At 33.6% G+C, this 25,774-nt stretch overlaps 1 protein-coding gene across 4 annotated transcripts in view; it reads left to right on the forward strand.

Moving 5' to 3' along the window:
* LRBA (LPS responsive beige-like anchor protein) overlaps positions 1-25,774 on the forward strand; it is a 760,465-nt gene that overhangs the window by 309,185 nt on the left and 425,506 nt on the right. For all 4 annotated transcript variants that reach the window (XM_020994027.2, XM_020994028.2, XM_078148462.1 and 1 more), the window contains one exon: positions 89-197. In XM_020994027.2, coding sequence (XP_020849686.1) covers positions 89-197 — 109 coding nt within the window. The remainder of the gene's footprint in view (positions 1-88; positions 198-25,774) is intronic.

The following is a 25,774-nucleotide window of genomic DNA, read 5'->3' on the forward strand; positions in this document are numbered from 1 at the left end:
ATAAGTGTCTTGCAGACTGATAATACAGTAAACTATTTTGAAGTCCCTGAATAATTACATACATTTTACCATATTCATGTGTATATAGGTTGTTGAGCCAAACCATGAAGGATCACCTAGTAAGAGTCGCAAATGAAGCCGAATTCATTTTGAGCAGACAGAGAGCAGAGGATATTCACAGGCATGCAGAATTTGAGGTAAGATGCCTTATTAAGGAAGGGGGAAAAAATGGGCCACTTTTGCATGGTAACTAAGACAACGTGCCAAAATAAACAAATTTTGACCTCATCCAACACTTTAGAAATTTTAAAATGTTATTTATATAATTTGTACTAAAATCAGTATAATGTCTAACTTTTTTAGTTTTGTTGTACTGTGGCAGTACAATTCACTGTTTTCATTTAAACTTGCAGAAACTGGTTATTTTACTTTATTTTTACATGTTGGTGAAGAGAAAAAATGAGGAGAGAAAAAAGTTTTTTTGGGTATATAACAAGTCTCAGAGGATTATAGTTTGACAAATAGAAGGATTCTTAGAGACTGTAGCTGCCAAATTAGGAAACTGAGTCACAGAGAGGTTAAGTACTTATCAGACTGACATAGTCTCAGGAACAATATTGAACTCAGGACTTCCTGACTCCAAATCTAGTAACCTTTCCATTATACCATGCTGCCTCTCAGGAGAGTAGTGAGCCTTTTGACCAAAAAGGAAGTAATACATTGTGATCCTGGGGAAAAAAAATGTAGCAAAGAAATAATATGAAAAGGAAAGTTAGATGAATTCCTAAACTTCAAAAACTAAGATTTTAAGTAGAATGAGTTCTTGTGTCAGAAAACTATTAAAAGAAAAATATGGGGGCACCTAGGTGGCATAGTAGATAGAGCTCTGGCCTTGGAGTCAGGAGGACCTGAGTTCAAATATGACTTCAGATTCTTGACACTTTCTAGCTGTGTGACCCTGGGCAAATCAGTTAACCTCGATTGCCTCAGGAAAAAAAAAAGTGTGTAATCTATAGAGTAGAGATCTTTTCTTTTTTTTCCCCCAGTCTGTGGCTCATAGTAGGTTCTTGATAAATTTTTTTTGATGGGTGGATTAGAAGCTTTTCTAATAATTTAGATATTCAGATCAACTATAATTAACTTAATGGTCTGGTATGCTGAGAAGTTAATATATTTATGCTAGTGCGATCATGTGTGCACACGCGCACGCTCACACACACACAGAGTTAGTAAATTTAAAGTCTGTATTTGAACATAGGTTTTCTTCATTACTGATTTGGAATTTTTGCTTATGATGGAATAGATACACTATTCCACATGATTTATTAAACATACAGCATGTACATTTAAATTTGTTATGTTTACTCAGAAGCTCTATCCACTGCACCACCTAGCTGTCCCGGGACGAACAGGAATATTTTTCAAGGATATTTTTGGTGGCTGAATTTTTTGTGATAAAAGGTATATCTGACATTTTAGCTACTGTGTGCTTAATTTTCACCTTTATTTCTGCTTAAGTGTATGAATTGCTTTTTATTCTGTGCATGTTCTTGTTTCTAATTTTAAAAATTCTTGGTATTTAAAATAAAACCATAATACTATGAAATGTAGAGCTTCAAGTATATGGGCACATAACTATATATAGCACTTTACTAAACTGTGTTGTCCTTTAATAACGCTGAGGAAGATGAAAGCATATTTTTCTTAGACACTGCTTATGTTCTAAAGGTCATCTGTGCTGAACCTAGGTTTCATGCTGTGCATTGTTTAATAATCTGCACTTCATCTAGAACTAGTTCCCCCCCCCCCTTCCAGCAGACAGATTCTGTAACAGTACCTTTTGTGAGGGTAAAGTAGCTGGCTTGTTTCATTTATTATGTTGTAGGTTTGATGACAGTTTGTAGAGCTGTGTAGTATATCTCTTTAGTGCAGTGCTTGATAATCACTGGAATGGGATATGTATGACATCTTTTGCTTACGATTTATAGAGAAGATCCATTTGTGAGATGGCTTTGTTGATCAGATAATAGTAGGTAACAATACATGAATATCTTATTCTTTTTTAAAGTTTTGTAGCTGTAAATGATAGTTTAAGAAATGGATGGAAGTGTGATGCTTTGGACTTGATCATATATATATATATATATATATATATATATACATAGGCAAGGAAAAAATGACAGTGTTTTTATTAGAATAATTTAGGAATTAAATATTTAATATTTATAATAATTCACAACTCATATAATTATATATTAATAATTCATAATTAAAATTAAATATCTTAACTGTGACATCTCAGAAACACAAGTGCTGAGTAAGAATATTACCAAATGATTTTCTTTTTAGTTTTTTAATATGTTTCAGTTCCTCTTGATAGTAATTTCTTTATACTAGTTTTGCTAATATTGCTTTCAGTCTCAGTTGTTGGAATATAATAATTCCCTTTTGATAATCTTGAAAAGAAATAGAAATCAGTGTGACTTAATATTCCATCTTTGAAATAACAGAAGTAAAAATTCTTTTTATAAGATAAAGGCAATCATTATATTTGGTTAATTCTTTGTTCTGATGTGTTTTTATAAAATATCGCTAAGCCCTCGTTTATTCTAAAGAATTTACCTGCTTTCCAGCTCTCCTTAGGTATTCTCTTTCCTTAGTATGTTTTGAGTGTAGGAGCTGCCTGTTTTTTTGCTTGTTCTGCAATCCTTAACATAGTGCTTGGCACATAGTGAGTGCTACTTAATAAGTGCTCTCTCTATCTCTTTGTCTTTCTCTGTCTCTCTCTCCTTTGTTTTCTCCTTACTTTTTTTTCCCCTTTTGCCCTTCTCTTATCTCTCTTTCTTTCCTTCTCTCTCCTTCCTTCCCTTCATCTTTCTCTCCTTCCTCTTTCTTCCATCTCTCCCTACCCTCTTTTTATTCTCTTATGCTCCCTCTCCATTTTTTCCTCCCTCTCTAGAGAGATTTTTAAAAAAGAAACTGTAACTAACAGAAACCACATGATCATCTCAATAGAATGAGAAAAGGCTTTTGACAAAATATAACACCCATTCTTATTAAAAACACTGAAGAGCATGGGAAGAAATAGTCTTCTTTAAAATGATAAGTAGCATCTACCTAAAACCTTTAGCAAGCATCATATGTAATGGGGGTAAGCTAGAAGCATTTCCAATAAAATTGGGGATGAAACAAAGGTGTCCGTTTTCACCACAGTTGTTCAATAAGATACTGGAAAAATTAGCTTTAGCAATAAGAGAAGAAAAAGAAATTGAAGGTATTAGAATAGGCAAAGAAGAAACAAAGCTATCACTCTTTGCAGAATGATGTGATGATATATTTAGAGAATCCTAGAGAATCAAGTAAAAATCTACTTGAAATAGTAAACAACTTTAGCAAAGTTGCATACTATAAAATAAACCCACATATATCATTGACATTTCTGTATATTACCAACAAAGCCCAATGGCAAGAGATAGAAAGAAAAATTCCATTTAAAGTTCCTGTAGACATTATAAAATATTTAGGAGTCTGCTTACTGAAACAAACCCAGGAACTATATGAACACAGTTACAAAATACTTTTCACACAAATAAAGTCAGATCTAAATAACTGGAGAAACATCAGTTGTTCATGGGTAGGCATAATAATATCATAAATAATATAATAACAATGACAATTCTACATAAGCTAATTTACTTATTCAGTGCCATACCAGTCAAACTACCAAAAATTATTTTATAGAGGTAGAAAAAATGATAACAAGATTCATTTGGAATAACAAAAGGTCCAGAATATTAAGGGAGCTATTTGAAAAGAAAGGCAGGGGAATGTGGCCTAGCTGTTCTAGATCTTAAATTGTATTATAAAGCGGCAGTCATCAAAAGTGCTTGGTAGTGGCTGCAGAACAGAGTGGTGGATTCGTGGAATAGGTTAGGTGTGCAAGACACAGTAGTCAATGACTATAGTAACCTACTATTTGCTAAACCCGAAGACCCCAGCTTCTGGGATAAGAACTCACTATTTGACAAAAAGTACTGGGAAAACTGGAAAAGAATATGGCGGAAACTAGGCATAGATCAAAATCTCACACCATATACCAAAATAAAATCAAAATGGGTTCATAATGTAGATATAAAGGCTGATACTATAAGCAGACTGGGAGAGCAAGGAATAGTTCACCTGTCAGATTTATAGGGAACAGAAGAATTTATGACCAAACAGGAGATAGAGAATTTTGTGAAATACGAAATGGATAATTTTGGTTATATTAAATTGAAAAGTTTTTGCACAAACAAACCAATGCAACCAAGATTAGAAGGAAAGTAGAAAATTGGGAAAGAATTTTTACAACCAGTGTTTCTGATAAGGGCCTGATTTCTAAAATATATAGAGAATTAAGTCAAATTTATAAGACTACAAGTCATTCCCCAATTGACAAATGGTCAAAGGATAGGAATAGGCAGTTCTCAGATGAAGAAGTTAAAGCCATCTATAGTCATATGAAAAAGTTCTCTAAGTCACTATTGATTAGAGAAATGCAAATCAAAACACCTCTGTGGTACCACATCACACCTATTAGACTGGCCAACAGGAAAACAGGAAAATGATAAATGTTGGAGAGCATGTAGGAAAATTAGAACATTAATGCATTGTTGGTGGAATTGTGAACTGATCCAATCATTTTGGAGAGCAATTTGGAACTATGCGCAAAGGGCTATAACAATGTGTATACCCTTTGACCCTGCAATAGTACTTCTAAGGCTGTATCCCAAAGAGATCACACAAATGGGAAAAGGACTCACATGTACAAAAATATTTATAGCAGCTCTTTCTGTGGTGGCAAAGAATTGGAAATTGAGGGGATGCCCATCAATTGGGGAATGGCTGAATAAGTCATGGTATATAAATGTAATGGAATACTATTGTGCTTTAAGAAATGATGGGCAGGGGGCAGGTAGGTGATGCAGTGGATAGAGCAATGGCCCTGAATTCAGGAGGACCTGAGTTTAAATCTGACCTCAGACACATAACACTTACTAGCTATGTGACCCTGGACAAGTCACTTAACACCATTGTGTGTGTGTGAGAGAGAGAGAGAGAGAGAGAGAGAGAGAGAAAGGAAGGAAGGAAGGAAGGAAGAAAGAAAGGATGAGCGGTTAGACTTCAGAAAAACCTGGAAAGACTTGTATGGACTGATGCTGAGTGAAATGATCAGAACCAGGAGAACATTGTACACAGTAACAGCCGCATTGTATGATGACTAATGTTGATAGATTTAACCCTTCTCAGCAATGCAAGGATCTCAGACATTTCCTAAGGTCTCATGATGGAAAATGCTATCCACATCCAAAGGAAGAACTGTGGAGTTTGAATGCAGATCGAAGCATACTATTTGCTATTTTTTCCCTTCCGTTTTGTTTTGTTTTCTCTTTCTTGTGGTTCCTCCTATTGGTTCTAATTCTTTCTTACAACATGACTAATGTGAAAATATGTTTAATAGGAATATACATGTATAGCCTATATCAGATTGCGCGCTGTCTTGGGGAGGGAGGCGGCAAAGGAAGGGAGGAAAATTTAAAACTCAAAAGTTTATGGAAGTGATTGTTGATAATTCAAAATAAATTAAAAATTAAAAAAAACAAAAAAGGGGGATCAGAATACAATTAAGACAAACTGGGTCTTATTAACAGTTATCATGGATGTTCACATCTGATAGAGTTTCTTTGTTGTTGTTGTTTTTTGTTTTGCTTTTTGGTGAGGGAGTTAGGGTTAAGTGACTTGCCCAGGGTCACACAACTAGTTAAGTGTCAAGTGTCTGAGGTCAAATTTGAACTCAGGTCCTCCTGACTCCAAGCCTGCAGCTCTGTGCATTGTGCCACCTAGCTGCTGCAGAGCAAGTGTTTGATCTCATTATTGGAAATCATGTTTCTTAAAAACACAGTGGATCTTGGGTTTGTAGAACAAATAACCTGCTTAGAAGTCACGGTAGCTATGTGAGGGAAAAGCCTACTTGCAGTGATTCCTTTCGTTTGGTTTCCAAGGAAGGCCACTAACCCTTTTATTTAGCTTGTCTGTATTGTTAATAATAGATTACTTCTTTAACATTAAATTTTATTTTACCTTTCCTCAAATACCAACTTATTTTAGTAGTGTTCTTTGTATTTTGTTGAGCAGGTATTATTATATATCTATTTTATTATTTTAAGAAAGTTACTGTGATCTTCTTTATCATCTGTGCATTCTTGAAATCTGGGTTTCTTATACCACTGGCTCTTGTCAATTTCTTAATAACCTCTCATGACTTTACAGTGGTTGTAAATCATGTTCAGCAACCAACTTCTTTGCATGATTTCTCTTCAGTAATTAAATCTAGTATTTTCAGCTACTATAAAATTTGTTACCGTTTTCTGTTCAGCTATGCTTCCTCATGCATAAAACTCAAGACTTCCTCTCAGTTTTAATTCTTATTCAGTCCTGTTTTATAGACCAAGGTTTTGCAGTAATAAACTGTGCATGGTTTACTTTATAGCTCAAGCAGAAATGTGAATCTTAATGTTAGTACATAGATTGTCTTGTCTACAGTAAGGTCTGGAGCAAAGTTGTTTGTTTTCATTTAATTTTTGATATTTTAAGAAATAAAGATTTTTCTTTTCTGAAGTTGATTAACATATTCCTGATGATACAGAGCTTTGGATATTCCTCTGTTCTCCATATATGTGAGAAGTAAGAAATTATATTTCCATATAAGGAAATAGCTCTGGGTGCCTTCAAGAACCAGCTAAAATTGAGTGAAACTGGTTGCTTGATTAAAGAAGCTGGAAGTAGGGCAAAGGTTAAGCTTTACTTAGAGTGCACATGCTTAATAGGCTCATGAATACTAGCTTCTCCACCTCTGGGTGTGGTTTAAGAAGCCATTTTCTTAACATACAGTGTACGAAGAAGGGGGAAAAACATACCTCGGGGAACATGTAGTAGGCATTTCGGGAAGTCTGTGACCTGTGATGACTCCTACCAATGAAAGTCAGCTAGGAGGGACTTGTGGCCAGAATAAGGATACAGGTTTGTTCTCCCTTCTGTAGGCTGTGTGTGTTCCATACCTGCTTCCTGCAGGAAGCGTATTAAAGGTTTCAACTGCTTCACTCATCCAGAGTCTGTCTAACTTACTTGCCTATTTGGGCACCAAAGGTTATTTCCAGCAGTATATAAATGTATAGATACAGAATATGACTAACATAATTCATACCTTAATCACAGAATCTTAGTATGATAGATTACCAATTGGAAGGAACCTTTGAGGCCATTTTGTCCCAGTCTTTCATTTGATAGATGAAACACTATGTGTGGCCCAAAGAGGTCGAATCACTTTTCCAGATCACAGGCAGTAAGGAAGATGGGATGTGAATTCTCTGGTTCCAAATCCAGAGGTCTTCATACCATGCTGGTGATTACTGGGAGGACAGTCTCTTTTTGTAGAAGTATTTATCCTAGAACTTCCTGGTATAAATTTATGTACCATAGAAGGATGACTGTAAATCAAAGAAGAAAATTTAATGACCACACCATTTTATCAAAGATTTCAGAATCTTTGCTCAATTTTATTCAGGAAGTACGGTTCACCATTATCATTTAGTCTTATATTTCAGGAGATTTTCATGTGTAGCATGATGCCTTTTAACATGCAATCTAGTTGATTCTTAAATTATGGGTGGATAGATGTGAAGATACAAAGAAAGTGGGAGTAAAAGGAAGATACAAACTAATCTCTACTAAACTCCTTGTGAAATGCTGAATTATAACAAGTGTTTCTTGGATCATGTTGGGTTCTTGAAATCTGTGCCAGCAATATGTAAACCCTGGTACTTCCTATAGACAGAATATCTTACGGTATAGGCCTGATGACAGATTGGGTCTGCAGTCTTAGCATTAACCTTGGTAAGTTTGTATAAGTTGATGACCATTTTGGTTAAAGGAATGTTGAATATCCAATTTCTATATCATCACCTCTCACTTTGAGTAGTGTAATAATGTCCTCATTCGTATTCTAGCATAACTTCTTAGCTCATGGATCTCTTTAAAACAGGTTCTCTGGGTGGTACATTGAATCTACCAACTCCTCTGTGCCTTGGGACTTGCCATCTCCCCATGTGTGCCAAATAATGGTCTTATATCACAGGTATTCCTTATTCTTCTCATACTCAAGGAGCTTTAGTGGCTTTTTTCCCCCCTTTAGGGTAAACTACAAACTTCTCTTCTTGACATTTAAAACTCTACAGTATCTCTAACCTTTCTTTGCAAAGCTGATTATGCATTACTCTCCTGTCATACATTTTTAAAAATTAGATTTTACTCATATAAATAGGTGTTATATTGTTTTTAACATTGCCTATATTGTCTTCTGTATCCCTCCTCTTTCTTTCTTGAGAGTTATCCTTTTTAACAACAATAACAAATTATGAAAAAAGAAAAAGAAAAAAATCAGAAAAAGCATGCAGTTTTTCACACTTCTGGATACCCTCCCTCTGCAAAAGAATGGAGGAGGGTAGGTCTGTTTTCGTATTTCTTCTTTGGGATCAAGCTTGTGATTTGCAATTTTGAAGTATTAATGTTCATTTTTTTTATGGCAGTTGTTTTTCCTGTTTACATTGTTATAGCCATTGTATATATTGTTTTTGGGGGCTCAGTTACTTCATTTTGTATCAGTTCATGTAGGTTCTTTGTTCCTTTCTGTTCCTCATATTCATCCTTGGTTATAGCATAATTTTCCAAAAAAATTCTTATATCACAACCATTACCCAGTGAATGGGCATCTACTTTATTTCCAGTTCTTTGCTACCATAAACATTTCTGCTTATGAGTGTTTTGGTACGTGTAGTGACCCTTTCTTTTTGTTAGTGACTGTCCTTGTGTAATATATGCCTAACTCCAAATTGCTTTCCACAATGATTGTACCTATTCACATTTCCACCAACAGTGTATGAATTTATCTGGCTTTCCCCACCTCCTCCAATATTAACTATTTCTGTCTTTGGTATCTTTTCTAATTTGGTGCATGCATGGTTGTTTTAATTTGCCTTTTCTAATTATTAATGATTTGGGACATTCTTTCATATAGTTATTAATAGTTCGCAGTTCTGTTGAGGAATGGTTTTTAGTCTTAGGCCTTTCTGGTAGTTGTCTGTGTATCTACCAAAACCTTATCTGAGAAATTTGATACAAAGATATCTTTCAAGTAAATTGCTTCCCCTCTTGTCTTAGGTACAACATTTCTGTTTGTGCAAGAGCTTTTACTTTCATGTAATCAAATTTTTTTTTCATTTCTAATTGCTGCTTCCTTAACTTGGGTAATAATTCGTATACTTTTGTTGTTGTTCAGTCTCTTAATTGTATTTGACTCTTTATGACCCTATGGATGCCAGGTTCTTTTCTCTTCCACTGTCTCTCGAAATCTATCTAAGTTCATGTTTATTGTTTCCATGATACTGTCTATCCATCTCATCCTCTTCTTTCCCATTTTTCTTTTGCCTTCAGTCTTTAACAACATCAGGGTCTTTTCGCATGAGTCCCATTTTCTCATTATGTGGCCAGAGTATTAAACTTCATTTTCAATATTTGACCTTCCAATGAATAGCCTGAATTAATTTCTTCAAGTATTGACTGATTTGAATTCCTTACTGTCCAAGGGGTTCTCAAAAATCTTGTCTAGCATCCCAGTTTGAAAGCATCAATTCTGTGATGCTCAGCTTTCCTTGTCCACTTCTCCTAGCATGACTACTGGAAAAACCATAGCTTTTACTGTACAGACCTTTGTTGGCAAGGAGATGTAGATGTCTGTGCTTTTTAGTATGCGGTCTAGATTTGCCAAGGAACAAATGTCTCTTAATCTCAAGGCTTGCAATCAACATCTACAGTGATTTTTGAGCCCAGGAATATAAAATCTGACACTACTTCCATTTCTTCTTCCTCTATTTGCTAAGAAGTGGTGGGACCAGTTGCCAACATCTTAGTTTTTTTTTTATTGTTAAGCTTTAAGCCAGCTTTTGCATTGGCCTCTTTCACTGTCATCGAGAGGCTTCTAAATTCCTCTTCACCTTCTGCCATCAGAGTGGTATTATCTGCATATCTGAGATTGTTGATATTTCTGCCAGCAACTTCAGTTCTAGCATTTGATTCATCAAGTCTGGCATCTCACATGATGTACTCTGCATATAAGTTAAATAAATAAGGTGATGATATACAGCTTTGTCATATTCCTTTTCCAGTCTTATGCCAATCAATTGTTCCATGTTCAGTTCTAACTGTTACTTGTTGGTCCACATTCAGTTTCCTCAGGAGACAAGTAAGATGATTTGATACTCCCCTCTCTTTGAGGACTTACTACATTTTGTTGTGATCCACAGGTTCAAATGCTTTAGTGTAGTCAATGAAGCAGAAGTAGATGTTTTTCTGGAACTCCCTTACTTTCTCCAAAATCCAGGGAATGTTGGTGATTTGGTCTCTAGTTCCTCTAGAGAGTCTTTGAGTCTTTGAAAACCAGATTGCTATTCTGGTAATTCTCAGTTTACTGAAGCCTAGCTTCCCGAATCTTAAGCATAACCTTGGTGGCATGTGAAATGAGTGCACTTGTTCAGTAAGTTGAATGTTCATTGGCACTGGCCTTCTTTAGGATTGTGTTGTAAACTGATCTTTTCCAATCCAGTATCCACTGTTGTGTTTTCCAAATCTGCTGGCATATTGAGTGCAGCACTTTAACAGCATCATCTTTTAGGGTTTTACATAGCTCAGCTGGAATTTTTTCACTTGTTGTTAGTTGTGCTTCCTCAGGCTCATTTGACTCCATTCTTCAGGATGTCTGGCTCTAGATCATCATGGTTATCTGTGAATGTTAAGATCTTTCTTCTATAGTTCTTTATGTGTATTATTGCCACCTCTTCTTAATCCCTTCTGCTTCTGTTAAATCCCTACCATTTTTTCCTTTTATTATGCCCATTTTTATGTGAAACCTTCCCTTGGTATTTCTAATTTTCTTGAAGTGATCTCTGTCTTTCCCATTCTATTCTTTTCTTCTATTTTTTTTTTTGCATTGCTCATTTAAGAAAACCTTTTTTTCTCTCTTTGCTTTTCTTTGGAATTGTGCATCCATTTGGGTATATCTTTCCCTTTCTCCCTTTACCTTTTGCTTTTCTTAGCTATTTGCAAAGCCTCATCAGACAGCCATTTTGCTTTCTTGCTCTTATTTTTCTTTGGAATGTTTCTTGTTGCTGCCTCCTGTACAGTGTACAGTATTATAAAATTATGTGAGACAAATCATAGGGCTTTCACAGCTATTAGATGAATTACAGTTATACCTCCCAGCAGTTACCTCAGGGTACCTCAAAGTATAGCGCCTAATAGCCGAAGGTACAACTGCCGACACCTCATGGTTCCTCTAGCTGTAGCTGTACTGCAAGGTGCAGCTATAATTGTTCTACTAATAGCTGTGAAAGCACTAGGATTTTTCTCATGTAATTTTTTATGGCATTGTTTTAATTTTCTTGTTATATATGTGTATATTTGTAATTTATTGTGGAATATGGTGTAACATTGATCTAAATCTAAGTTTTGCCTGAGTTCCCATTTTTTTCCTGTTTGTTTTTGTCAAATAGGGCGTTCTTTCCTAGGTGCTTCGTATTTTCAGATTTTTGTGTACCATTGTTTATTTTCCTAATTTCTGCCTATTGTTTTATTGATTTGTTTCTTTAAAAAAATTTTTGCTGGTACAAGATACTATTTTTTGTTATATTATTAATAACAAGATTATTGTTATTTTATAACATAGTTTGAGGTTGGTACTGTTACCCCTTCATTTTTCTTATTTCTTTATTCTGGATATTTTGTTCCTCTAAATGAATTTTGTTACTGTTTGATATTGCACTGTAAAGTAACTTTTTTGTAGTTTAATTGATATAGCACTAAAATAGCAGATTAACTTTGATAGTATTATTATATTTATCATAATGAAACAGCCCAGACATAAACACTGCATGTTACTCCAATCATTTGAGGTTTTTTCCACCTTTATTAAGGATCATTTTGTAATCAGATCTTTGCAAGTATTTATTGTGTTTCTTTAGATAGACTCCTACACATCTTATACATTTTGTTGTTATTTTGAAGGGGATTTCTTTTTCTATTATTGCCCCTTTGATTTTGTTTTAATATTGAAATGTATTTGGTTTTTTAAAGTTTATTTTGTCCCCTCAAATTTTGTTACATTGTCTCAATTAGTTTCTTTGCTGATTCCCTAGGATTTTTTCAGTAAATTATCATGTCATCAGCAATTAGGGATAGTTATCTTTATTTTTACTGTGTTTTGTCCTACTACTTTTAATAGCATTTCCAGAACTTTATCAAATTGTAGCTAGACAAGGGAGTGTCCTTGCTTTGCTCTTGCATTTCCTTGTATCCTCGTTGTATAAAATGATTATTTTTGGTTTTATATACTTTTAAGTCAGTTTTTAAGAAGATCCCTTTAAGTGTGTACCTGGTAGATATTGTTTTTTTTTTTAATGGTATGAGTGAGTGTTGAAATTTATAAATGGTTTATCAGTTGAGACAATCATGTGGTTTTGGATTTTTTTTTGGCATGATTAATTATGTTGGTTGCATTTTTCCTAATGTTGAACTATCTTTACATCCCTAGTATAAATTCTATTTGGTCATAATGAATGATTTCTTGGATGAATCATTGTATTGTATTTGATAGAATTTTATTTATAACTTTTGAATTATTTCTTCATAATATTGGTCACATATTCTCTTCTGGGCTTTATGCTTCCTTGATTTTATTATTAGGACTAGATTTATTCCAAAAAAAAAAAGGACTCCAATCTAGCACTTTTATAATTAAAAAAATAATTTATGTATTATTGATATTACTTTTTCTTTAAAGGTCTGATAAAATTCCCTGAATATCAGGATAGAGCCTTTTCCTCCTTTCTTCTCTTATATTGCACTTAACTGCTGTTTTCATTCCTTTTTCTGAGATTAGATTATTTATGATTTTTATTAATTTGGATATTTTGTGTTTCTGAAGGTATTCCTGTATTTTATGTGTGTCCTCAGTTTTGGTAGCTTATGCCTATCCATTCTAGATTCTTCTGTTGATTTTGTTGTACTTCAACTTTTTTCATTTTTTATTTTGACTTGATTTTCTACCTTCTTCTGTTTAATTGGACTGGCCAAAGATTTATTAATTATTTTAGTATTTTTAAAGAATCAGCTTTTACTTTTCTCTGTCATTATGCTTTCTAATTAATCTTATTTCTCCTCTAATTTTCAATATTTATTCCTTTGTGATTCTTTCCGGTTAATTTCTTAGGTTTTTGATTTTCAATATACCGTAGTCATTTAATTCTTTACTTTCTAGTTTTCTAATATATGTTTTAAGGATATAATTTTTCTTCTGTTGACTAGCCTCATTCCAGAAATTTTGGTATATTACTTTATAATTATCATCATTCAGATAATTATAAGTTGTTTCTATTCTTTATTCTTGAATCAGATAATCTTTTAGGTCTATACCTTTTGTTTGTTCTCCCTCAACTGTTTTCAGTGTATTATATTCTGTAAACACTTCCTATACCCCTAATTTTTAGCGAAACTATGCTACATTCATTGCTTGTTTCTTTGTCTCTTCTCATGCTATTCCCATTGTGAGTGTTCTTCTTCACAATTTTTTTTACTTCTTTTACTTTTTATGCTGTCTGAGTTGAGCTGAATAAAGTGTGTACCTTATACTCTTTCCTGCTACCCTCAATAATTAGCACACTAGCCCTACTTTATATTTCTTTATCTCAATGAATACAGAGAAGCTGAGAATGATGGGTAACTTCAATAGGTGATGGATTTCCTTTCCTTACAAATCTGTAAGCTGAGATTTATTGGGGATATTATAGAAGGGTTTCTGGTTCAGGGATGGCCTAACATCATTCTGTTCTCTTAGACTTTGTAATCTATAGATACACATGAGATCTTCATTGGAGAAGGTCTAGAGAACAACAAAAAGTGATTTCTGAACTGAGTCCTGGGGGAGGAGATTGATTATGATTCATTAAGAGAGACTGAGAAGAAAATAGATACCTGGGTTTAATGTGAATTAGGCAACAGTAATATCATGAAAACCAAAGGAAGGGAGTATTTATCCAAGAGTTCAAAATTGCCAGCATTACCAAAAGTGCAAAAAAAATCTGTGAGGACAGAGCCTGAGATTATCTGATTCAAATTCAGAGTTCTTTCCTAACCTTTGAGTAGGGTTGAAAGTCAGATGATGACTTGCCTTCAAATAGTGAGTAGGAGATAAGGAAATGGAGATCATTGTTATGTATTTTTTTCTACTTTAATATCTCATAATGCTGTTATTTCAACTTACAGAGTATTATTGAAGGATCAAAAGTAGAAAACATCCTTTCCTACAATGATTATTTAAATATATAACATACATCTATACATTTCTATCTAGATGCATGTATATACATGTACACACATATGTGTGTATGTGTATTTTTTTCATTTAAATAAGTTCACAAAACACTGGGTTGTTTCTTAGAAATTGCTTTGTTTATACAGAATTTTTCTTTTTCTTGGTTGTCATTATAAGTTAGTTCTCTGTTTTAATCTTTGAGTTTCTCTGTCTATTCTTAATTTTAAAGGAACAAGTTCATTGAGTTAAATTTTTCTCTTGTTATGTCTCACATTTTGTCCATTAGCTGCATTCCTGAAAACCTATCCTTCATTGTGATTTTATAGCAGTAGTTCTTAACATGTGTGACTTTCCCAGAGTCACACACCGAGTGAGTGTTATGTGTGTGAGGCTGCATTTGAACACAGGTCCTCCTGACTCCAGGGTCGGTGCTCTATCCACTGTGCCACCTAGCTGCCCCTGGATCCTACTTCTTTGAAAATAAATGCCTAGCTTAATTCTTGGTCTAGTTTTGTTTTGTTTTGTTTTGTTTTTGGTGACAATATTCAGTATGTATCCTGAGTTCTAGCAACCATATACTCAGAGAAACTGATGGGAAAAAAATCGATGGTAGGACTGAGAGTTTTTCTAGTGTTTGAAAAAAAAATATCAAGTTTTCTGCAGACTGTTTTCTAGCTTTAATGAAGCTTTTGTTTGTTCTGGTATCTTGGACATTGGTTTATCCAGAAAGAGTTTGTCCAAGATTCTGTTGGTGGTGGATATCAGTAAGATGTATTGATATTTGCCAGCATTTTGTTCCATATTCATGTTCACATCTATGAAATTCATTGTTACAAAGGCAGTTTCTTACGATGTCCAACAATTTCATAAACATTTATCCATTATGTATTATGTATAAAGGCCCATGCTAGGTGCTAAGTAAGCCAAAGTATCTGTTGTGTGGGAACTTATGAGTTTGCCCCTTTAAAAAATAACACAAGGGAGATGAGACTGTGTACGAACATATCAGTAATATTGGGAAGAATGTGACAAGTGCATTAAAAAAATAAAAAATGTCTGGAGGAGGGAGAATGGAATTCTAGCTGGAGAGATCTAAGGAAGTCTTCATAAAAGGTGGCATTTTAGAAGCCCTTAAAGGATAACAGGTAAGATTTCAACATTTAGAGATGTTGAGGAATGGCATTCCATGCATTGGGAATAGCATCAGCAGATAGTTGGAGGTAGGAAGACACAAAATCTTCTGAGAATGATTAGACCAACTTAACTAGAATAGAGAAACATATAGAAGTGTAATGTGAGATAAGAATGGAAAGATGTTTTGAAACCAGATTGTGGAAGCCCTTGGATGCCTTTTGTTTGGTTGGCAATAAGGAATCATGGAAAGAGTTTGAGCTCTGCAGAGTCCCAATATAGGACCCATTGTCTTTTTAAAATCAATTTTTACTAATATCTTTTTTTTATGCATTGTCAAAAGTTTTCCCAGTATCTCTCTCTCACTCTCACCTCTACCAGAAAACTGTTTCATGTAACAGTGCTCATTTTTAAGGGGAAAAAAGCAAAAGAAGAAGATTAAAAATCAGCAAAAAATGGTCTTTGTGCAAAATATTCAAAATTTTAAAAGAAAGGTAAAAAAAGTGTCCATATTCTGAAGAAAATTACTGTCTGATGGGGGAGGTAGTATGCTCATAGCTTTGTATACACAAACTATATTCAGAATATAATGGAGTTAATCAACGTAGAACATTAATAGCATTCAAGAATCGTGGGCAAGACTTGTTGCATAAGTAAGTGTTCCGCTAGGATATGGGTAGAGCAGAGGAAGGACAGTGTTCCAGGCATGAGGAATAGCCAGTTAAGAGCACAGAGTATGGGTATGGAGGATCTTGAGTGAGAAACAGCAAAGAGGCCATTGTCACTAAATCTCACAGCACATCCTTGTTATTATGGACCATGCACTTTTGATTGATTATTTTATGATTGTTATTCTTTCCACTTATATTACTTTAGTTATTATGTATGTTATATTATTTTCGTAGGTCTGCTTATTTTACTCTGTCAGTTCATATAGATTGTTCTGTGCTTTTCTGCATTTCATCATATTCAGTAGTCGAGGTAATTTTCCTCATAGCAAAGAATGTGCTGATTTGTTTCTGCTTGCTTGCATGATTTTCCACGAGACTCGTGTTTTGTGTAATTGGTGCCTGCAGGTTATTTTATGCTGAAGGTAAGAGAAGAACATTTTTTTTTCTTTGTGAAGTAGCCAAGGATAGAGTCTCTAACCATAGTGTAATTAACACCATGCTTTAACTAAGCTTACATACTGTACCAATTCAGAAACTTAAGTGTAGCTGAATTATGCCTCTTCTAATACATTAGATATTCTTTCCTCTCACTAATGAGTATGTATCTGCACTCTTCCACTTCCCCAGTTGTTGGCCTGTGAAGATAGATTGCTATGGGAAGTATAGCATTAATTCTTCATTGCCTTGTTTAGTTTCAGAGTAATTTACTTGTAAGTAGTTCTTCAGGTTAACTAATGGCCTAACAGAGAGAAAAACCTAAGGAAATCTTAAGATTTCCTAGAACTTTTATGGACAGTATGGATTCTGCAGCTGACTCAGTTAAACAGATCATTTGGAACACAGAGTGGGCATGCGGTTTTTAAGATTTTTCAAGAAACTTTTGTTTTGTAATTTCTTCCCACCTGTTATTTCTGATTTTCTTTTTCCTTTTTTCTTAGCAAAGTAATCCACAATTCCTAGATTTTTCTCTTGTTGCTTGTATGTTGGTCTTCTGTAGCAGTAAGGCAAATGAAGATCATAAGGATAAGACATTTCCCTTCTCTTTTTGTCTCATGTCAAGGGATGGAGTATGAGAACATCAGTAGAGCCCTATGGCATGAGTTTTCATCATTTGCAAAATGGACATGTTAACATTACAAACTACTAGCACTGATTTCTTCCAGAAGACAAATTTCTGAATCCTCAAAAGTATTTTTTTATGTATTAAAGTTTCTCAGTTTAAATGAACTTAAAAAGTCAACAGTCAGTCCAAACTGTATAATATTAGAATAATATATATTAGGTAAAAATTTTTCACTGATAAAGAATGTACTCTGCTTCTCTAAAGGTTCTCTGCTGTATTTAATTTACTGCATCAGAGTAAGATAGCAATTTTTAGGAGTTAGAGATCATAATTATTTTTCTGTGAGGTAAATTTTGACTCTCTCAATATCAGCATTTTTTTTTTTTTAACTTGCACTATCCTGTTTTGGAATTATGTAGATTCCAACCATGGATTAAGAAAATCATGACCTTCATTTTTAGTTAATTCTCTCTCCCTCCTTCCATTCTTGTCACATAATACAAAAGATATTAAAGTAGAATACAGCCACGGTGAGAAAAATAAACATTTCATTTGTAAAGTGTTGTCAGTTGATAGAGTGCTGGACGTGGATTCAGAACCTGATTTCACATCTTGATGCAGATAATTACCAACTGTATCATCCTTTGGGAAATTACTTAACTTTTGTCAGCCACAGTCTCTTCATCTGTAAAATGGAAATAATATATAGAAGCATCTGCCTCACAGTGTTGTTGTTTGAATCAAATGAAATAACATATGAAAAGTTCTTTGAAACTTCAAAGTGCTATATAAATGCTAGGTATTTTCTTTCATAGTAGGATTTTAATTTTTCTTTAAAAAATGAAAACTATGGAAAGGTTAGAATAAAGCAAAGTAAGAGAACTGTGTATCATTTATGCTTTGTGAGTAGTTTGCAAACTAATTAAACCAAATATACTAACACATCTTATTTAAACTATAACAGACTTGTATGTTAAAATATTTTACTTAAACTCTAATTCTGTAAATTAGTAGAAATTTTATATAATTAGCCAATTAATTAGACAAGTATGACTTGCTTTGTGTGTTTCAGAGTATGATTAACTCTTTTTGTCTTAGACAAAGCAATTTGAGCTGGCTTTCATAACACAAGGATGACTAGAAACCATATATTTGTCTCCTGGATCTTCCATCAAATCATGAAGAAGTGAATTATTGAAAAGATAAAAATAAATTTGTTTGCTTTCTGTCAGAGTTCATATCCACAGCCAACCTTGATAGAACACCAGAATGATTTAGACAAGTTTGCTTTGGAGATTCATAACATATGCTTGCTGGACAGAATTGAGTTATCTCTGCTCTGGAGAGTAAGTTATTGTAGCAGGAGCTGACAGAGATGAAGATAACTGAGGGAAATTCAATTACCTTTTAGTGTTTTCTTTCTAATAGGATTCCTAATGTGAAAAAGATCCTTAGATGATGCACCTCTGTTGCTTTATGAGATCTGCTGTGATACCTGCTTCCAGAAATAAGTGAACCCTCAGTTACAGCCCTCCATTAAAGATGAAGTATACTGCTTATGGTTAATAGTGGTATCTGAAAGGTCTCATTTCTACTAGTTGTATCTGATGGTCCTCATATACCTTAGCACTGTGTTATTCTTTAACAATTCTAAAGCAGGTATGCTTCGGTTATAGCTAAAAGGGGTGTGTGTGTGTGTGTGTGTGTGTGTGTGTGTGTGTGTGTATACCTTAGTAATAATTATTTAATATGGTTGTAGTAATTATACCCTAAAACCAGATGTGATTATACCCTAAAACCAGATACTTTTATAAGTCTTATTTTTCCTTCTGTGTTGTTTTTCTTTTTTTGGTCATGATTTAAATATCTATTTCCATGAGCTTCTCTTGCTGAACATGTATTATTAACTGTTGTTTTTCATAACCTTACCCTTTTCTACTTTATTGATTTATATTGGAGTCTGGTATTCCAGCTCAGTTCCATTCAGATGCCAGTCTAGGTCAGTGTGGCTACAGTTTGTGTAATTGTGAATTGTGTTATATAATCTAATGTGCTCATGGACTTGAAGAATCATGATTTGAAGTATGCTAAAAGAATAATAGCATTCTATAAATAGTTGACACAGAATGCATTTCACAGTTTTAAAGAGTTTAAACACAAGAATTTTCAAGTTTAATTTTAAATATTTAGCATTTCATTTGTTGAAAATTTAAGAGAAATGTGTATAGAAATTAACAATACAAACAAGACTTTATTTAATTCAGTTCATTTCAACAAACATGAAATATCTGCTCTATGCAAGGCAGGAAATGAATAGGATGAAAACTGGTGCAGAAACAGTATGAATTCAGAGATGGGGATGAATGCAAAAGTTATTTTGAAGGTAGAATACACAAGACTTGACAGCTGATTGAATATGGTAATAAAAGAAAAGGATGAATCAAGAATAACTACAAATTTGTGATTCTCGGTGACTCAGGATACTCTCAAGATAGAAATAGTCAAGTTTAGAAGAAGAATAGGAGGCTAGAATGGGACATATAAGTTTGAAATGCTTTGGGAACATTCAAGTGTCCAGTAATTAATTGGTAATGGAAGACTGGAATTCAGGAGAGAGATTCAGGAGAGAGATTAAGGCTGGATGTACAACTCTGTGTCATTTGCATAAATGATAATTGAATTTATGGGACCTGATGAGATCTTCAGGCGAGGAGAGTGCAGATAGAGAAGTGAAAAGAGGCCAGGACAGAACCTTGGAGAATATCTCATCCAATTGCTACCCATCCTTATTCAAGTACTATAACAGTTTGTAAAACCTGTGTAATGACATTTCTTCTATTTTGTTAGTCCTTCCAATGATGTGTATTGCACCTGTATCCAAAAGTTGCCATCCTATGCAACTCCCACTCATGTCTTCATACAAGTTCACTGAACCCAACATGCTAGAACTTTGCTTCTCTTTATCTTGATCTGATGAGGATAGCAGCAGAACACTTGGGAACATCTTTCTGTTATTCATTGTTCCCATCTATTTTCTGTTTTGATCCTACATTTTCCTTATGTCATGCTTTTACTACTTACTGATTTTATATTCTGGCTTGCTCACACCCACTATGTGCCTTCCCATTTCTTTCTGTATGACACTTGTTTCCAGTTCTTTGGAGACTGTTTCATCCCATGTTGTGTCATACCACAAGTAGAATGTTTGCATTAAAAAGGTGATCCTTTGTGTGAAAGAGAAGTGTGTTCATTAAAGGAGTTTTGCAATTTCCTGAAAGCAATCCAATGTGCTCTCCTCCTCCTATTTGATTCTGAGTCTAACTTATTGTTTAGTTGTACTGTGTATCCTAGAAATGCACACTGATGGACAAGCTCTATATTCATCTAATTGCAAATCATAATTTAGGCAACAAAGATCCTATAGCTCCTTGGTTTTTTCATATGTAGCATGTCAGGTAAAATTATTTTGAGCAGTTACCTATGTCTTCTAGGAAGTTCATGATATTTTGAGATTCGTTGCAACCAGAAAGATATTATCACAGGCAAGAGCATTTAAATGACTTCATAATCCATAGGGATTTGCCCTTCACTGAGGACTTTGTGGTTGATTGCTTCCATTGCATTGGCAAATACTTTTGGCAGTCATGCATCTCCTATTTTGTATGCCTTGCCTAATGTTTATAATGATGGGTCATTAATGAAGGCTTTATCACTGATGTTATATCATTTAATAGATTTCTAATGATTTAGTTGGATGGGACAAAGGTTATAGAAATAGAGCATTTAAGGTTGTATTTTTTCTCTTTTGAATCAAATACTTTTTTATAATAAGAACCCATAAGCACTGTTGGATCTTGTCTTAACAAGACTTAACTAAAACAGTAAAACACTAAAAGTAGGTCCATCACTTTTCCCATGGTCATACTAATTTCCCCTCTTTCAAATTCTTTGTGAATTAATCTCTCGTGCTCCTATAATTTAGTTTCTTGAAGCAGACTTTTATAAATTTGATCTAATCCATTTGCTTTTTCTTATTGTTCTCTTATAAGCATATGTAGGCCTGTGATATTAGCATCTAAGCATGATAGTAATATTCTCCTTGAGAGTGAAAAGTTTGTAATTTTAAAATCCCGGTTATCTTTTTGATTTTCTTCTGTTTCTTATCCTCCCATATTCATCCTTAAATAATAATAGTATCTACAGAGTACTTTAAGACTTCTGATATATAAACATTGCAACTAGGCGTCACAGTAGACAGGACATTGTGCTTGTAATCAGGATGACCCAAGTTCAAAACTAGCATCAGGCGGTTAACTAGCTGTGTAATCCTTTAGCAAGTCACTTAACCCTTGTCTGCCTCAGTTTCTTCGTCTGTTAAATGAAGAGAATAATAGCACCTATGTCTCAGGTGTGCTGTGAGAATGAAATGAAATAACATTTGTAAAACACTTTGCAAACCTTAAAGCGATATACAAATGCTTAGTCATTGTGGTGGTGGTGGCAGGAATGATGATGATAACAATGATGACATCATGCTCATAGCATCAAGGCCTCGAACATACAGACCCTTTTAAAAGAGATCCGTAATGTCTCAAAATTATTTAAGCAATCTGGACAGCAGGGGGAAAAAGCACTATGTAGATGAAGACTGTCTCTAGTCTAAACTATGGTATGCAGTTGGATAAACAGATTGTATATTATGACCATCATTGTACAGAGCTTGAATGTCCATTGCAAATTGACATTGAAGTGAACCCAGGAATTAAAAGGATACAGAAAATGGATTGGTTTGCGTTTGGGAAACTGGAAAATCTTTAAATTATTCCAAAGTTCTCCCAGAAAGATAGGCCTGTCTTTCGGATACCAGTTTTTTTCTAGTGATATTGTTGGTGAAGATCACAGTTTCTGAAGAATTGAAATTTAGGATCACCCAAAGAACAATGGAGAGGTGTGGATAGGGTTTGGATAGGCTGCAACACATTAAAATTAAGGAATTGCTTAGAAGAAGAGGTATAAAAGATGTTATCAAAATAATATAATAGAAAAATAAGTTAGATTAATTACATTCAGAGAGAAAGACTGGCATCCTTATGATGTTAGGAGAATTTGAAATAGGACTCTGGCATTGAAAAGCACTGAATAGATCTGAAAATCATTAAAATATAAGCTGCTATTATTATTCAGAAGTATGAATATGTTTCAGAAGATTTCTTTTAACTTGAAAATACAGTTTCTGTTCATACATAACATCCTATGCTAAATTTCAGTGTATTTCCCCTCTTGGCTAATTAATTCTTAATAGTAGTATTATTTTAAAAATTATTTTGTTTTATGCCATTACACATGTTTAAAATTTTCACAGTTTATATTATGAAGGTTTTTCCACTTTCTTAGGCAGATACTTAAATCTTTCATTCCATGCAAGTTTTTTATGAAGTGAAAATATGAAAATACATCATCTAAAATAGCCAGTAAACCTTGACATTGCGTACTTAAGCAGATCCAATTTCCATTCTTATCAGTTTTAGCTTTTAAAAGGTACTGAAGAGCTTAGTGTTTATTGTTGTTCCAAGTCCGATTAGTCCAATTAAGAGATATGATATTATGTGCCATAGGTTAGTGTACTGAATCTTTTTTTTTCATTTTTATTATTCTGTTTAAAATTCATAGACTAAAGTTGGGGATTATAAAATGTACAATATTTAAATCAAAGGTAAATAATTTATTTTGCCAAGTGTGTTCACTTAAGCCATATTCTATTTTAGTTATTATGTAAAATAAAGATGTCTTATCTTTTTACTCATCAGCATTAGAGAGATTTATAAATAAAAATTGAATGTATTACTATGGCTCCCTTTTGGGTCCACTTTCCCTTTTCTAATTTTCAGGGAGGCAGTTTGAGAAGTCAGAGGTAAAGAGGAGAATAAGTTCTTTAAAGTTTGTCTTGTTATAGACTCACTAATAAATGATCCTTTCTCTTTATCATCTTGCCTTTCATTTAGCACCTGAGTTGAAGGCAAAGAAAATGGTGTTTATTTGGGAGTGGTGTGGTGATGGTGGTGGTGGGTATTTAGTTATTTTGATAGTTCCAAAACAGCTCTCTTATTTTTGAAATAGTGCAGACATTTCACAAAGTAACTTCACTTCTTGCTTTCTTCTTTTCTCTTATTTCATTTTCCCGTATTTTCTCATACATTCTTCTTTCCTTTATTTCCCTCATTTTTTTTTTGTAATCACTCACTTTGTACTCTTAAAGCCCACAGATGATGTGATAAGATTTGATTTTTAGAAGTTTGGGTAATCATGATTGTAGTTCATACTCTTTTTACATTTAAGATCTTTTTTTTCCCCATGAGAAGTTTTAACATTAGAAGTAATGTTTTGGGAGCCATTTTATTTTGTTGTATATATTGTTTTCTATATATTTAAAATATTTGCTTTTGTTTTTTATATGTTTTAAATAGAACTGATCAGGATATGTCACGTAAGTCAATTTAACACATAATACCCCTACCTTGGCTTCATAATTCATAACTTCATAGACTCTTACTGTTTGAACAAGGGTAGAGAGAAAGGAGAGAGAACTTACTTATAATAGTAACTTCCAGCATGCAGGCACAGCATAGTTATAAACACAAATTCATGCATATATATTTTTTCTTTTTCATTATAAGACTTATTTTTTTTTAAATTTTTTTTATTACTTTATTTTGATATGTCAATAATCACTTTCATAAACTTTTGAGTTTTAAAATTTTCTCTTCTTCCCTCCCTTCCTCCCTCCCCAAGATGGCACACAATCTGATATAGGCTATACATATACATTCTTATTAGACATATTTACATGTTAGTGATGTTGTAAGTAAGAATTAGAACTAATAGGAGGAACCACCAGAAAGAGAAAAAATACAACAGAAGAAAAAAAATAGCAAATAGTATGCTTTGATCTATATTCAAACTCCATAGTTCTTTCTTTGGATGTGAATAGCATTTTTCATCAAGAGGCTTTTGAAGATGTCTTAGATCCTTGTATTGCTGAGAGAGGTTAAGTCTATCAAAGTCAGACATCACTCAGTGTGGCTGTTACTGTGTACAACGTTCTCCTGGTTCTGCTCACTTCACTTAGCATCAAACCATACATGTCTTTCCAGGTTTATCTGAAGTTTGCCTGTTCATAATTTCTTAAAACACAATAGTATTCCATTACATTCATATATCACATTCACAACTATCTGTGTCTTTCTCTGCATCCTTTCCCTGCCCTGTTTATGCATATATTTTTTCTCAGAGAGCTAGCTGTTAAGCATTTATCAGCTTGCTACTGAATCATTTTGCATGTGAGTTTTGTATTGGAGGGAGGAAAAATACGTGACATACACATTGAGTAAGCATGGTTTAGTGATAAAGAAACAGATTGGCAACTCAATTCTGATCTCAACTCTGCCATTAGCTTACTTTGTGGTTTGGGAAAAATCATCTTACCTTTTTTTCTGTTTGCGTACATGTGTAGAGTGAGGATGGTAAAACAGTATGTTTGACACTATTTTTCTAGCTTGCCTTCTTAGCTTATCTTTTTTACTTCTCCCCATTGATACTTCCTTCTTTCTTAAAATGAAAAATTACTTTGATACTAAAAGATATACCTGTGCATCAACATATGAAAATTAGTGTGTAATATATAAAATATATCATAGACTTAAATTAATATGGTGAAACAATGTAGAGAAAACTTAAATTAAAAATAATCATTTAATAAAATCTCAAGTCCCTTCTTTTCTTTTTCATCCTTTCATTTCCAGCATATAATAATAATGTAAAATTTTTCTTGACTATCAGTTAAAGTCCCAAATACATTTCTAAACTTAAAATCCTCAGTGGAAATATAGCAGTCTATCCAGATTTCCTTTTAAAAAATTATTCTGCCTTGTTTTAATTTTTATTTGTGATAATACATCTAAATATATACAATGTCAGGGTAGGGATGAGATGCCAGAGACCGTCTAATGCACAGGCTCTTAACTTGAGGTTCATTTTTATTTTCAGTAACTTCTAGTGAAATTTAGTATTTCCTTCAGTTATGAATTCCTAAAACAATTCAAACTGACGTTCTGAAAAAGGAGTCCATTGACTTTATTGGTCTTTCAAAAGGGTCCATGATGCAAGAAATGTGAAGAAACTTTAATCTAGTTGAAATCATTCCTTCTCCCCATTTTAAAGACATGAAAATTGAAGACTATTTACAGATAGTAGAATAATGTCTGTGCAAAAAGAGTAATTTCTTGGTAAATGTTTATAACAAAGATATATCTTAAGTTTATTTGTGATGGTGAACCTAATCAGATGGTTCAGGTCAACAATTACATGCACTTTTAGTATGTCATTTTATTGTGTTGTATATGTTGTTTTCTATATATTTAAAATATTTACTTTTGTTTTTATATGTTTTAAAAT

The sequence above is a fragment of the Phascolarctos cinereus genome, unplaced genomic scaffold (assembly GCF_003287225.1).
Source record: "Phascolarctos cinereus isolate Bilbo 61053 unplaced genomic scaffold, phaCin_HiC Scaffold_9;HRSCAF=440, whole genome shotgun sequence".
Lineage (NCBI taxonomy): Eukaryota > Metazoa > Chordata > Mammalia > Diprotodontia > Phascolarctidae > Phascolarctos > Phascolarctos cinereus.